General features: G+C 37.5%; 1 protein-coding gene and 1 long non-coding RNA gene across 5 annotated transcripts in view; one reads left to right on the top strand and one right to left on the bottom strand.

Moving 5' to 3' along the window:
* Positions 1 to 12,549, top strand: part of LOC143880295 (putative LRR receptor-like serine/threonine-protein kinase At1g06840) — a 74,172-nt gene extending 61,623 nt beyond the window's left edge. For all 3 annotated transcript variants that reach the window (XM_077383163.1, XM_077383162.1, XM_077383161.1), the window contains exons 21-22: positions 10,617 to 10,751; positions 11,849 to 12,549. In XM_077383163.1, coding sequence (XP_077239278.1) covers positions 10,617 to 10,751; positions 11,849 to 12,187 — 474 coding nt within the window. In that variant the 3' untranslated portion in view covers positions 12,188 to 12,549. The remainder of the gene's footprint in view (positions 1 to 10,616; positions 10,752 to 11,848) is intronic.
* Positions 12,550 to 13,325: 776 nt separating this feature from the next.
* LOC143878599 (uncharacterized) lies at positions 13,326 to 16,099 on the bottom strand. Of its 2 annotated transcripts, none has more exons than XR_013251034.1 (3): positions 15,969 to 16,099; positions 15,750 to 15,798; positions 13,326 to 15,513 (listed from the first exon to the last, which is right to left on the bottom strand). It is a non-coding gene; the product is annotated as an uncharacterized LOC143878599 (long non-coding RNA). The 2 variants fall into 2 exon arrangements; XR_013251035.1 differs by having other exon boundaries at positions 15,755 to 15,798.
* Positions 16,100 to 16,380: the final 281 nt, after the last annotated feature.

Here is a 16,380-nt window from a genome sequence, read left to right as displayed (position 1 = left end):
TTCTTCTTGGGCTCGTCTAGTGCCTCTTCTTCCTCATCGTAGTTGTGGTTGGAGATCATTATTCTCTTTTTCTCTCCATGAATTCTCCAATTATTGAGGATCCCTCTCTCGGGCAAGCTTCTACGGCATCTATCCCTATAACCCCTTCGATTTCCTCTTCCTCTAGTCATTCTTCATCGGCGGATGATTCATTCCCACCGATGACAACTGTAAAACTAGACAGATCCAATTATCTGAATTGGATGGTTGGTGTGGAGGCTTACTTAATTGCTCGGGGAAGGGTCTATCTCATCTATCGTAATCATCCGTCTCCCACTGATCCCACTAATGAGAAGTGGGAGCAGGATGATGCTCTTATTCGCACTCTTCTGTGACAGAACATGACCACTCAGATTGCCAGCACCATGATGCACCTTCCAACCTCCAAAGGGATTTGGGACCATACAGTCGTTTTCTATTCTGGACTTGGTAACCTTGCTCGCATTTGTGTCACCTATTCACAGTGGATGCACCTCTGGTGTGGTGACACTCCTCTTTCCACGTACTACAGTCAGTTTGTCTCACACTGTCAGTAGTTGGATATCTTCATGCCCCTCACGACTGACTTGGCTACTGTTGCGCAGCAGCATAGCGGGATCAGCTTCGTGTAGTTCACTTTCTCGAGAAACTGGGCCCTGAGTTCCTGTATCACCGACAACAGACTTTTGGTTCTGGGTCTATGCCCTCCCTCGAGGAGGTTTATTTACGGGCCTAGAAGTGCCTTGTTGGTGATTCTCTGCCTACTGCCCATGTTGATGGCTTTGTGACAGCGGCTCATAGTACTATTGATCGTGCTACCCGTGGTGGTGGTACCTTTGGCCATGGTCGTGGCGGTCATCGTGCTGACCGAGATTTTGTTGGAGGCGGTGTGGTACAGGTGGTCGTCCCCGCACCTATTGTTCTCATTGTAGACGGGAGGGACATCATGTTGACACCTGTTATGGTTTGCATCCCGAGCTTTGTCCGCCTCCTGAGCCTCGTTTTGGCCGCGCAACGCATCTCTCTGCTCGTGACATCTCTGATCCGTCAGCACAACTCATCCGCCCCAGCTGATGGTTTCTCCCTCCCCCCCCCCCCCCCCTCTCTCTCTCTCCAACTATGATGAGTTCCAGCGCCTCAGGTTGACCAGTCGCCCCCCGTGGGCCGGTTTTGCCCAGTCAAGTAGCTCTCCTGCCTTTCTCCAGACTAGTTCCCGCTCCTGGATCATTGATTCTGGAGACTCAAACCATATGACAGGTACATCCCTTAGTTCGTTTCGCCCTATTTCCTCTTAGTCTATTACTCTTGCTGATGTGAGTACTACTACCATTTCTGGTATTGGGAGCATCTCTCCCATCCTAGCCTTACTTTATCCTCAGTTCTATGTGTTCCCTAGTCCCCATCTAGCTCACTTTCTATTAGTCAGCCTAACAAACATCTTCACTGCTCTGTCTCTTTTTATCCGTCTTATTGTTTGTTTCAGAATCTCTCGACTGGGAGGATGATTAGCTCTGGCCGTGAGGTAGATGGCCTTTATCGTTTAGATTGTGGCCCTTCTGGTGCCGTTTTGCAACAGCTCCATCTATGCTTATCAGTGGCACTGCCGCCTTGGCCATCCTTGTCTCGAGCGTCTACGGTGGACATCCATTGTTTTCATCCCTCTTCAGCCTCTTCAGTGCGATGCCTATGAACATAGAAAATACCATCGTGTGTTGTTTCCTCCTAGGCTCGTTAGTCGAGTCTTGCACCCTTTTGATTTAGTGCACTCAGATGTATGGGGTCCCATGAGGACTACCTCTCTGTGGATATAGATATTTCATTCTCTTCATTGATGATTTTTCTCGCATGACTTGGCTTTATTTACTTAAAGATCGCTCTGAGGTTTTCTCTGCTTTTCACACTTTTCATTATGAGGTTACAAATCAATTTGCTTGCACCATCAAATGTTTGCGCATTGATAATGCTTGCGATCATTTTGTCCAAATCTAATGGCTTTCAAGAATTTCTCTCTACTCGTGGCATCCTCCACCAATCTTCTTGTGCTCACACCTCCCAACAAAACGGGTTAGCCGAGCGGAAGTTGAGATCTTTACTGGATGGAGCCAACACCGTTCTCATTCAAATGCGGGTTACTAAGATCTATTGGGGTGATGTCATCCTCACCGCATGCTTCCTCGCCAATCGGCTTCCTTCCTCAGTTCTTGGTGTTAGATTGGTTGAAAAACCCCGAGCAAAATCGCTACACGTAGTGGAAGAATAAACCGTGTATAACAAAAATTTTGCTCTAACCCAGGATTCCTAGGGACTAATTGATTTTTATTGTGATTTAATAAACACAAAAATAAATACCTTTAAGTTTCTGTAGAGATGAACTCGTCCACTTGATCTACTCCTCGAAAGTTCGCCGACGATCTAATCGACGCGAAACTGCAAGTTGAATCGATGGATTCCTTTTGTTGCACAAAGGATCTTGTAAACAACTCTTTGTTTACTTTATAATATGATCTTAATCAGATTATAATATGGGAATTATTATTTAGAACAATGGAGATTAGTTGGATGAATGCTTTCGAGTTCAAAAACCCAAAACTAGTTGATGAATATAGAGAGAGAACAAAGGGGGCGGATTTTCTTGTTTCTCTTTCAATTTCCAGCACATGGATTATGAAAGAGCTGTAAAAAATTCTATCCCTTTGTCTTGTATTTATAGAGATTTGAATTGCGTTTGTTATAATCTAAAGTTTCTAGAGAATTCTTAAAAAATAAAGGAAACTAGTCAAAATTGGGAGTTTCCAATTTGGAAACAAGCTAGTTTGTTTTTTTTTAAATAGAAACCAAACAATGTGAAGAATGTTTTTAGAAGTTATGGGACGTTTAGAAAGCCCTAAATTGGGTGTTTTTCCAAGTAGAAAACGTGGGTTGCTTTATTGGATAAAAACAATCCCTAAAATATCTCCTACACTCTCTCCTTTTTCTACTTTCCCGCTATAATGCTGTAGGTCAAATTTCGACTTTACTTTTGGACGAGTAAATGGCCGAATTTGAAAAAATCATAAACTACAAAGTTGTAGATCTTTCAAAGTTCTTCAAAACGAGTACTTACACATTAATTTTGGCCAAGAGGTGAGTTATGACTGTTTTAGTAAAAGGAGTATATAAGCTAAACTTACAATTGTTTATTTAATTTTTTAATTAAATAAACATATTTCCTCCCATCCAATGGGATAAAAGCTCCATCCACTTGTTAGATTGGTTGAAAAACCAATCTATTCCCTAGTTAGCATCCTAATCTATTCGTTAGCATCCTAATCTATTCCCTAGTTTGCTCTGCTACCACTTGTTAGATTGGTTGAAAAACCCGAGCAAAATCGCTACACGTAGCGGAAGAATAAACCGTGTATAACAAAATTTTTGCTCTAACCCAAGATTCTTAGGGACTAATTGATTTTTATTGTGATTTAATAAACACAAATATAAATACCTTTAAGTTGCTGTAGAGAAGAACTTGTCCTCTTGATCTACTCCTCAAAAATTCGCCGACGATCTAATCGACGCGAAACCGCAAGTTGAATCGATGGATTCCTTTTGTTGCACAAAGGATCTTGTAAACAACTCTTTGTTTACTTTATAATATGGTCTTAATCAGATTATAATATGGGAATTATTGTTTAGAACAATGGAGATTAGTTGGATGAATGCCTTCGAGTTCAAAAACCCAAAACTAGTTTATGAATATAGAGAGAGAGAGAACAAATGGGAGGAATTTTCTTGTGTGTCTCTTTCAATTACCAGCACATGGATTATGAAAGAGCTGTAGAAAACTCTATTCCTTTGTCTTGTATTTATAGAGATTTGAATTGCATTTGATACAATCCAAAGTTTCTAGAGAATTCTTAAAAAACAAGGAAACTGGTCAAAATTGGGAGCTTCCAATTTGGAAACAAGCTAGTTTGTTTTTTTCTTAAATAGAAACCAAACAACGTGGGGAATGTTTTTAGAAATTATTGAACGTTTAGAAAGCCCTAAATTGGGCATTTTTCCAAGTAGAAAACTTGGGTTGCCTTATTGGATAAAAACAATTGCTAAAATATCTCCTACACTCTCCTTTTTCTACTTTCCCGCTATAATGTTGTAGGTCAAATTTCGACTTCACTTTGGACAAGTAAATGGCCGAATTAGAAAAAAAATCATAAACTACAAAGTTGTAGATCTTTCAAAGTTCTTCGAAACGAGTACTTACACATTAATTTTGGCCAAGATTGAATCCTCCCAAGAGAAATTGCCTTTCCTGCAGCAAACCGTATTATAAAATGGCATTCACAAAGTGCAACAACCAAATTACTGGATCCCTTCTAATTTTGAGTACTTAATGAATTTTAAGCTTCAGGAAATCACATACATTCATGGCTAGAATTGTGATTCTTAATTGGCATTCAACTAGAGATGAATATCAGAGGAATTCTGCACTACCAGATTCATGAACTTGACGCTTAATTCATTTGTAGATCTCCATGAACACACCTTCAAATGCAGCAGTGGAAAGTCACACGCGTAGTGTGTTTGATTCCATTTCCACCTTCAACAAGATGACGAGCTGAATTCCGGATCTAAATGATTTCCAAAATAGCAAGTGATAAGAGCATTTATCTAATGAAACTTCCATAAAATAAACTTCAACAATCAAAGATTTCGATCACAGATCTGAACCTCATATTAGCAAGAATTCGAGTTCAGTATTGGAATTTCAACACGGGCAGAATTCTGCTGCTATCCTTACACGAGTTAAGTTCTTATAACTGATCCAGAGATGTGACGGAATTCCGGATCGGTTAAAGGTGTGCTAGGACTTATAGATCTAGGTTTCCATGCTCAGTTGTTTCCAGTCACCACAACGAACACTTCTAATGTTTGAAATTCTTGTCAAACCTTGAACGAATTTCATGCCAACTTCTCTCAATTGGAAAGTAAATTAAGCAACATAAGAGCCACTTACAGCAGCTAGGACATGATGATTTCTTCATAGAAATTTCATGGATCTCATAGATTCCAGCAACTAAGCTTAGAATAGTACTAATAGAGGTGAAAAATCAGATCGTTTCTTCACAGAAATTGACATTCATGGTTAAGCCAACACAAGAACAACATGAAAATGAACCTAGCAATAGATAGTTCTTCATTCTAGCAGCAATTTGGAGCAGTAAAAGTCGTGCACAAATCTGCTTCATGTAAGAGGTGGATGCACGAACAGATCAGTGCTTGGGAGGGAAAAAAATCAAATTTTATCAATTTGTACTTGATTTCCAGTCATTTCTGAGGGATTTTACTATGTATTCCAACAGTTGTTTAAATCATTGCAGATTCTTGCATTTTCCAGCTATCCAAGTCTTGAGTAGATAGGTTTCTCTGGAAAAAAATTCGGATCTGGAAATGCCTCAACTTTTGCAGCAAGAATCTGGATCTTGCAGCAGATTTCGAATGTGTGTTGATCAATTAGCAACAAAATTTGATCTAGGAAATGATTTCTTGAAAGAAACATGAGCAAATCTGAAATTTTCAGATTTGAAAATTGGATTCCAGGATTACTGGAGAATGGAGTTTCTGCAAAACTAGGCTGTGATACCAAATTTGATGTAAATCTTGGGTAGGAAATTCAAAATTTTCTCACAACAGTATAGCAAAGCTACTGATCTTGTTATTTGGATTTGCTTTGCTGAAAATTTGCACAGGAGCAGTTAAAAAATCGTTAACTGCTAACAAAATCAGAGCAAGAACAGCAAATTTCTGTAAATGAAGTAAACAGTGATAAAAGTGCTAACGCAGTTTGAATTTTAAGAGGAATACTGTGGGATCAATATAGATCTGTAAATGCACTTGCTAGAATCATGAAAATCAAGTAGAATGCTCAAGAAAAGTTGAAAAGAATGATGAAAATTGCAACCGTATGTAAAAAGAATACAGCAAGAGAGAACTTAGCTCATCTGTGAATTCAAGCTAAGAAGAAGTGATGAAAGGCCTTTGAAATCCAGGAATTTCTTCTCTAACATCTGTCAAAATTCTCCCTTCCAAGTCACCAAGCATCTCTCCAAGCTGGAGTGTACAGAAAATCTCTCCAATTCATCAAACGTCCTCAAATGAGAGCAGACCTCTCTATTTTTAGTGGGCGACCAGCTGCACTTCCCTCTTTTTTTTTAAATTTGAATTTCCCACCTTGTTAAATTCAAATTTCCAAAGATGAAAAGAATGATGAAAATTGCAACTGTAGCAGAACTGTAAAAAGAATACGGCAAGAGAGAACTTAGCTCATCTGTGAATTCAAGCTCAGAAGAAGAAGAGATGAAAGGCCTTTGAAATCCAGGAATTTCTTCTCTAACATCTGTCAAAATTCTCCCCTGCAAGTCAGCAAACTTCTCTCTCCAAGTTGGAGTGTACAGAAAATCTCTCCAATTCATCAAACATCCTCAAATGAGAGCAGACCTCTATTATTTATAGTGGGCGACCAGCTGCATTTCCCTCCTTTTAAAAAAAAAAAAAATTGAATTTCCCTCCTTGTTCCGTCCTTTACAATGAACTTCTGTCCGGGATCCTGGCCACGAGTTTGAACCAATCAAGGACAATGCATGTGCGTGAGGACATTGCTTGCATTGAGGAGGATGACTATAATCAGGACAACTTCGATGACGTACCAGTTTTTTATAATTGATATTTGTCATTTGATGTTTGAGACTTTGAGAATTGATATGATCTTGTGCCATTTCAAAAAGAAAAGTTGATATGATCTTGTGTTTATTATTATTTTTAAGATTATTATTCAATATCCATGAGTTTGAATGAGAAATAGACGATTAGCATGTGACAAGTTTGTTATCAATCAATTCATATTATGATATTGAGTTGCTTATCATGGAAGATTTTATTCAAATTAATGGATTTGGATGAAAAATGAATAGTTGGCTAGTTTATTATTCTCTGATTTGTTTAGGATTTTTTATATGTTTTGTACAATATATACCTATATATACATAAATCTAAATGAATCTTATGATCTATGATCTAATACGATTCGACCTCTATTACGATTTACGATTCAATTGCAATTTTAAAAACATTAACTACCACAAGGTCCACAACTTTACAATTACTGCGTGTTTTGAGTTTTTTCCCATCCTACTAGTAAGTTTTTATATGAGAATAAAAAATTTTACTCACTTAATATATTAAAATTTTCAATATATTCCCTATTATTATCATATTATTATGTAAAAAATAAAATTTGAGAATTAATTAAAATTTGGAGAATCCATGAATCTTTCTTTTTATGACTTGCCAAATCTGACACTCAATACCGATGTTGGACTCGTACCCGTTCAAATACAATATAGCTGCATAGTCCGTAATATCTAGTTTACATAATGTCTGATATGAAGGAGAGTTGTAGTAGTTTCCAGTAGTGTTTATATTTAATATGGAATATGAGACGGAGGTAAGCTTCTGGTTAGGCTTATGGTGCAAAGATTTCCACTTTTCAAGGTTGTATGTGTAACAATCATAAGACTAACTCAAGCCCCTGTTTGGATTGCAGGAATTTTCTGTAAAAGGTTCTCAAATCGACTCAACTCAACTAAACCTTTGTCCCAAACTAGTTGGGGTCGGCTAATGAATCCTTTAGAAAATTTTCATGAAGGTGAAAGAATCTACCCGGCTCAAATTGACTATGTCTAATCCTGACACTAGTTGGGTTTGTCTACATGGATCATTTTCTTCCATTCTCTCCTATCCAAAGGTCGTGTTCTCTGTGTTATGTTCCTAGCCATCAATTATTTCCTCACTGTTTCTACCCAAGTTGTTTTTGGTCTCTCCCTACTTCTTTTTACTCCATCAACTTGGCACGAGTCACTTCTTCTCACTGAAGCATCCAAAGGCCTACGTTGGATATGCCCAAACCATCTTAAGCGGTGCTCTCTCATCTTCTCCTCAATTGGTGCTCCCCCACCTTTTTACGGATGTCTTCATTTTTAATTCTATCTAACCTTGTGTGGCCGCACATCAATCTAAGCATTCGCATCTCCGCTACAGTCATCTTATGCACATGCTACTTTTTGGTGGCCCAACACTCTGAGCCTTACAGCATGGCTGCCCTCACAGCTGTCTTATAAAACTTTCCCTTCGACTTGGTTGGTATTTTACGGTCGCATAGAACTCCTGAAGCATGCTTCCACTTCAACCAACCTGTTCTTTTTCGGTGGTTAACATCCTCTTCAATCTCTCCTTCCTTATGTAGGATTGAACCAAGACAGCGAAAAATATCCCTCTTAGGTACCTCGTGTCCTGTCATTTTTACTACATCCTCGCTCCGCCTCCTTACATTACTAAAGTTGCAGTCCATATACTCTGTCTTAGTCCTACTCAGTCTAAAACCTTTGGATTCCAAATTAGTTCTCCATAAATCTACCTTAGCGTTAACTCCTGCTTTGGTTCGTCAATTAATACTATGTCATCTGCAAATAACATACACCACGGCACCTCATCCTGGATACTCTCCGTAAGTTCATTTGTAACTAGTATAAAAAGATAAGGGCTTAGAGCTGATCCTTGGTGCGGTCCTATTGTAATTGGAAACTCCCTAGATGTGCCTTCTGTAGTTCTGACACTAGTTACTGCTCCATCGTACATATCCTTAATCACACCAACATATTTAGTAGGCACTTTTTTCCTTTCAAGGACCCACCACATAACACTCCTGGGGACTCTATCGTACACTTTCTCCAAATCAATGAAAACCATATGGAGATCCTTTTTATTTTCTCTAAATCTCTCCATTAACCGCCTAATCAAGAAGATAGCTTCCATAGTGGATCATCCGGGCATGAAGCTAAATTGATTCTTTGACACTTTAGTCTCTTTTCTTAGTCTATGCACAATTACCCTCTCCCAAAGCTTCATGGTGTGACTCATTAGCTTAATTCCCCGGTAATTGGTGCAACTTTGAATATCCCCTTTATTACTCTTCCTCCACTCCTTAGGCAGATCTTATTCTTCAAATGTTGTTAAATAATCTAGTTAATCAAACCAATCCCACATCACCCAAGCATCTCCAAGTCTCAATAGGAATACCGTCAGGCTCCATAGCCTTACCTAATTTCATATTTTTCATAGCTACTCTTACATCTGATGTTCGGATTCTACGAACAAACCTTCAGTTTGTATCATCAAAAGCTTTATCAAGTTCTCTCAAATTCGCTACTGGTTCTCCATTAAACAACTTATCGAACTAACTTCTCCACCTCTCTTTAACGTTGTTTTCTTTTACTAACAATCTTTGATTCTCATCTTTGATGCGTTTTATATGATTCAAGTCCATGCTCTTCCTTTCTCTCATCTTAGCAAGCTTGTAAAGTTCTTTTTCACCCTCTTTCGTCCCTAATCTGTTGTACAAATCCTCATAGGCCTTGCCTCTAGCTTCCCTCACTCCTTCTTAGCTTCTTTTTTAGCCAATTTATACTTCTCAATGTTCACCTCATTTCTACACTTATGCAAACATTTATAATACTCCCTTTTAGACCTAATCACCTTTTGGACCTCCTCATTCCAACACCACGTATCGTTAGACCGTGGCTCACTTCCTCTAGATTCTCTAAGTATCTCTCTAGCCACTTTCCTGATATAACTAGACATTTCATTCCACATAATATCAGTCCCTTCGTCACGACTCCAAGGTCCTTTCAGCAGCCTATCCTTAAACATATTTAGTTTTTCCCCTTTGAGATCCCATTACCTTGTCCTCAGATGTCTAACATCTTTATCTTTTCTCTTCCAACATTTAATGCACATATCCAACACCATTAGCCTATGTTGTGTGAACACTCCCCGAGTATGACTTTATAATCTTTACACGCAACTTTGTCCTCTCTCCTAGTGAGGAAAAAATCTATCTGGCTACAATTGGTGCCACTGTTAAAGGTTATCTAGTGTGAATCTCTTTTCATAAAAAAAGTATTTCTTAACATCAAATCATATGCCACTCCAAACTCCAAAATATCTTTTCTTGCCTCATTCCTATTACCAAAACCAAGGCCTCCATGAACCCTCTCAAAACCTCCACCAGTTCTTCCCACATGCCCGTTTAAATCTCCTCCTATACATAATTTCTCTCCATTTGGTATTCCGTGGACTAATTCATCATATCCTCTGGAAAAGGTTGGAAAGGAAAAATATTTCTAAAATTTCCTACTTTATTTACACACAAAAAGAGGATAACTTGAACCAACTCTATTTAATTTTTCTTTAGAGGGACCTTCAATTTATGATGAACAATAACCATATTATTTCTCTCTAAAACGTGGGAAGAAGAAATTTACCAAGAAAAAAATTCCGTCAGAAATAATCTTCTTGCAATCCAAACAAGGCCTAAGTGATTATGTTTGCAAATGAAATGTTGGAATTCTCTGGATCTTGTTTTATTTTTTTAATACTATGGTTTCCATTATTTCTTAAAAAGTTACTTCAATAAGAAACATTTCATGGTTGACTGTTGTAAAAATTTCCGCTCAGCATACAAATAATCTTCAACTTACTTTTTACTAATGCATCTTTATTTACAGGGCTACCTTGATCCAGAGTACTTCTTAACCCATAAGTTGACGGACAAAAGTGATGTATACAGCCTTGGAATTGTTTTCCTAGAACTCTTGACAGGGATGCATCCAATATCACATGGCAAAAACATTGTCCGAGAGGTACTTCTCAAAGCTTAGTTTCCCTTCAGCATATTCGTCTCCAGATTTATTTCCTTTTATATTTGATTGTCCTTTCCAGAAGCACAACATGTTCTGCATTTTAACCTGCCTAACTTGGACACAAGCATGAGTCTGTCAAACCCGTTGATCCTTGAAAACTGGACATGCTGAAATGTGACACAAGCATATTTAGTTTCACACACACACGCACACACACACACAGACACACACAGATATATATATATATATATATATATATATATATATATATATATATATATATATATATATATATATATATATATATATATATGAGACAAGACAGGGGTGGAAATTTATACTATAATTAGTAAACTTCATGGATTTGCCAGTGTTAACACTGGACTTTTAATTTAAATATAGGAGGCGTCGTGATTAGTGAACCTCGACCTTCTTCTGATCAGTGACTGACCTTTTTAGAATCTGTCTCATTCTTCACATGACGCACATTTTGATCTCGTGTGTTTTCCATGTCCGAAGAACGTGACTTGTTGTGAATATAATGAGCACACCCAATCTAACATACTAGACTACATTGGATAGCCAATGGGCTCAAAACTCGAGCCAAAAGGCTGGTCAATTGGATATCTAACATAGGGCCGCCTCGAATCGATTTTTGGTAATTCAGGTTGAGCTTTAACCATAAAATCAGGACGGGGGTCCGGTTCGGGCCGAATGGAAATCTAAGGCCATGTCTGGTAGCCAAGAATTTTTTTCATGATAAATTAGTGTTTCCAAGTGGTGAGAGAGGGTGGCGCGGGTTCGAGGAGAGAGATTTAAGGGGGCACGATTGAGATGAGGGTGAGAAGTGGCTAAAATCAGAGAAAATCGAACCTATTTTGTGTAGAGTTTTTGTTTCCTAATTTTTAGCCACTTCTCAACTTGGAGACACTAGTTTTCTGATTTTTGTTTCCTGATCTTTAGCCACTTCATCCACCCTACTCCTCTTGAGACACTAGTTTATCATGGTAGCCAAATGTGCCCTAACATAGGGCCTCCCTACTAGCTATTTTAGACATTTTGCTTTTATGTAACTATTTGATATTGTTTGGATCCAGGTGAACATGGCCTACCAGTCTGGTATGATGTTCTCGGTCATAGACAACCGCATGGGCTCTTATCCTTCTGAATGTGTAGAGCAGTTCGTGACATTGGCCCTCAAATGTTGTCAGGACGAAACTGATAGTCGACCTTCAATGGCGGAAGTGGTTAGGGAGCTAGAGAACATATGGCGTATGACACCAGAAGCCGACACAACCACATCTGAATCTATAACTGATCCCATAAAGATATCGATGTTCCCATCAGCCTCGGCAACCGCCAAACCCTATGTGTCATCCGATGTCTATGGAAGCGACCTTCTCAGCGGCGTCGTTCCAACCATTACGCCCCGCTGATGCTATTACTAAGGAAATGATATCAACACAATATGTTTTAATAATTGCACTCAGCTTGTCTTTTCTTTTATAATTGGCTTGTCAGAGCGTTTTTAGGAGCTGTAATAACCTTTGACAACTCTTTATATAATAAAAGACAAGAGTTGGTGCAATCATTAAAACATGGTTGTGCTGATATCATTTCCCTTATGAAATTTAATGAATATTTTTGAATTTTGCATTTATATATTCTGGAAACGTGAACTGGATTTCCTTCATTTATTTTTCTGCTTGTATATGATATTTGTACATTACTGTTATATTTGTGTAAAGTTATACGTTATGATTGTAAGGTTTGAGGGGGAAGATTCTATTTTTACTAATGTAATTTAGGTAAGAAATAACTAAAATGGTGGGAGAGAAAGAGAAAGAAATCACTTGCCAGATATCATCTAATCTCAATTGAAAATGACTAAATCGCCCTCAGCATTTGTATAATTGGTTTAGGCTACTGATATTCCCATTACCATGTGTTGATAATGAGACAAACACACCTTGTCTTTTCTCTTCTAATTGGCTGCTGAGAGCTTTTGGGGGATTTTTGGACTCAATAGGTTGTCAAAATCTAAAAGGAATGGGCCTTATTGGACTCCAATAATCAGTTTTGGAGTCAAAATTGATTTTCAAAATCAAATAATCCGATTTTGACTCAATCGCTTCTCAAGATCCAAAACAAACAAGGCCATTATTGTTTGTGTCCCTGAAAATGTGTTGTCTTCGGAAATAGTGCTTCCCTTTAAGAAGTATATAGATCCTACTTCACTTTTATGTATGCTAGTAAAAGTGCACGTGCACTGCACGTGTGAGCTTAAGGTATTTTACAATCTTCTATTTGCATTTTTAATATAAGATCTCTTTTCAGGGCCTTTTTGGATTTTGGATTTTGGATCTCTTCTTGGATTTAGGATCTCTTTTTTCTGACTCATAAATCAGAGAAATTATATAGTGGCCTGCGACGTTAAATGACCACCCTTGATATTTGATCCAATGGCAACCTCTTAAAAAGTGTGTTACTGGACCAAATAACAAGGGTGTTACCGTTTTCACGGTACCTGACGGTCAGCCACAATATAATATAAAAACTCTATAAATCGGCCAGCGAGTTATAATTAAGAAGGTCCACAAACATATGAAGATGAGAATATCTGCACCTCGATATCAACGATGAGTTTATGCTATTCAATGGTTGTAGGAATTCCAGGCAAAAGATGTACCTAAGGTCATTTAAACTGATACATAACTAAGTGTAATCCTCCTAAAAGAAAATATGTTTATGGGCTACTGAATTCACCTGCCTACAATTATTTGAAAGAACTACAAAGGGGTATAATCCAAACAATGAGAAATTATAATAAACATAGGGATCGCTGAAAGGAAATTTATCTGAAGAGATCACCATCCACGATCAAGCTAAATAGGATTTGCTAGGCAATTCCATGGAAAGCCATTTTGGGGCTGTTTTGGCAGATTTTGTCTTATTCTTTTAATTCATTTAAAGCAATATGCTTAAAGGCTACTAAGTGAAGGAGAAAACTGCACACAAATGAACAACAAATAAAATCAAGTATAAAACATTTGGAATAACTAAATTGATCAGATATGGAAAAATTATGAGCAAAGCTCTCAAACATGCATAATAGGTAGAAGTACTTGGTCTACAAAGTGACTCTTCTAAACTAAGCGGAAGCTTATCAACAAACTGTCGCAATAACATATAGGTACAACTAATTGCCCCTATTTAAATGATGAATACTAATCTCTTGACTTCTAAACTAAGCAGAAGCTCATCAACAAACAGTCACAATAACATAGGTACAACTAATTACCACTATTTAAACGATGAGAGCCATCTGTTATGCTTCTCAAAGACACTTAATTGATCTTTCTATAAGTAGATTGGAGACATCATTTTATGATACGTGACCTTTTCATAAAATACTTTCAGGAAATGTTTAAAATTAAAATTGGCTACTACCATTCTAAACTTTGAAAGCCATCTTTACATGAATGAAAATAGTAGATCCTGATTCTAGACAAGAGTGGATTTTATCTGAACAAGAAAGCGTGAGAAAGAAAAGATCAAATTAAGAAGAAAACAAAGAAATCAATATCCAATCAAAGATCTATATGCAACGATAAGAGGTAAAAATATGACAAGGAAACAATCTCATCAATGAATTTACGTCAAACAAAACTAATAGTTCATCTCAATATCCTTTGTCGGCTGGCATTGGCTATTTAAACCAGCACAACATTCTTTTTATCGTAAAAGGGTTCGGTTGGGTCCCTCAAAGCATACTAAGATCTACAAGTATTCCACTAAGCAAAACAACCTCAATTCCGGTTTGAGTATAGCCCAATCTTGTGGACACTGATTTTCGGGCTGCTCCATTAGCAAAGGGTGTGTCAGGTTGGCCCTCTTTTATGAGGGCCAATGAGGCAACAACCAATCAACATATGGCAACAGAACTGAAAATTGAAGCAGCATAGAAAAGTAATAAAATTACCACTTTTAAAGCTTTCAGACTGCTCCTCCAACACACTTGGAATCTTTGCAGTGTAAGCTTTGGTTCAAATTCTAGCTTGTTCTAAACAATTTGCTACTCTCAAGCTACAAGAACAACCATCCAAGTCAACATGGAGTTTGAGAATGCCACTTTAAAAGGAGCTTCTTCAAGAACTGTAATTCTATTTAGGAGCAAGGCAGCAAACTACCACTACATCAAAATCATTAACTTCTTTCTTTCTCATTTTTTGAGAAACAATAGTTTCAAAAAACAGTGCAGAGGCCGTGGCAATTCTGAGATGAGATTGGTGGAATACTCGGAGATTGATAATCCAAGAAGAGAGTGTAGACTTGAGAGCAATAAAAGGATGGGATCCATTGTCAATCAAGGACCACTTCTTCAATGATTTAAACCATTCAAAACAGAGAATTATTTTGGGATATATATACATGACTTCTTGTATTTGTAGAGCCAAGGAGATGAACAGTTTTGGATCATTATGAAAGTGTTTAATAAAGAAAGACATAGCATGACCAAAGCTAGAGATTGGAGGTACCATTTCGTACATAAATGGGATTGATAAGAAATAGATTTTTCTTTTATATAAGTTAGTGTTTGAATTCTCTATGATTTTGTTTGGCCTGTTTTCACGAGTTTGGGTGTTTTTACGAATGTGGGTAAGATCAGGCTATTACCTTCTGGAACTGAGAGATTGGTGGAATACTCATAGCCATCATAGTAACAATAAGGATTTCCTTAGCCCCATTTGCTCTATCATGCCTGGATATAAATAAAAAACAAGCAAAATAAAACCCAGCAGAAAAAATCAAAATTTACCTTGCAAAAAAAAAAAAAGTCAGCGTCTTGGATTTTTTTTCCTATTATTAAAAAATCAACTATTTTATGAAATAACTATTCAAAAAGAAAAACACTATTTTATGAAACAAATAAGGCACTACAACAATCACAAAAGGAAATGAATAATGATCGACACTAAACTGCAGAGAATTAATTACCTTACCAAATTCCTTATGCATCTTTGTAAAGGTGACCATGTTTAAGGACCTGCAAAATAAAATACATTTACAGTGAAAAAACAGAACATTCATCCAAGCCATAACACCTTCACTACGAAAAGGAAAAAACATTATATTACTTCATGGGAAAGGCTATAAATCTCAAAATGAAATTTGGCAAAAAAAGAAAAAGAAAAAAGAAAATAAAAAACAAATAACTGTAAGTTTCCAATAACCCAAGGCGTCATTTTCTCAGCCTTCGGGTGTTTTCCGATTAGCAAAGTTGGAAGATATTTATCCATTGGATTCGATCTCTAAATCTTCACCTAGCATGGTCCAAAGTCATGCCATCAGGATTCAGGAGGTTAGAGAGAGAGAGAGAGAGAGAGAGAGAGAGAGAGAGAGAGAGAGAGGTTTTGGATGCACATTTCCAGGAAAAGAGAAAGAATCAAAAGGAAGAAATGGAGATCTGGATACTCCCATCTCCTTGTTCTTCCTAGTTCTATGGTTCTTAATTTTTTCTGCATCCAACACATGAAGATGGTGTGAACTGAAACGATGATGCCGAAGTAGAAGGGCATATGAAAACGCATGCCACACATCTGGCGGGATTGGGATATTACCTGTCAAA

The sequence above is a fragment of the Tasmannia lanceolata genome, unplaced genomic scaffold (genome assembly GCF_043159265.1).
Source record: "Tasmannia lanceolata isolate RefF3 unplaced genomic scaffold, GAP_Taslan_0.1 ptg000006l, whole genome shotgun sequence".
Lineage (NCBI taxonomy): Eukaryota > Viridiplantae > Streptophyta > Magnoliopsida > Canellales > Winteraceae > Tasmannia > Tasmannia lanceolata.
This window is presented reverse-complemented; position numbering and strand designations above follow the sequence as displayed.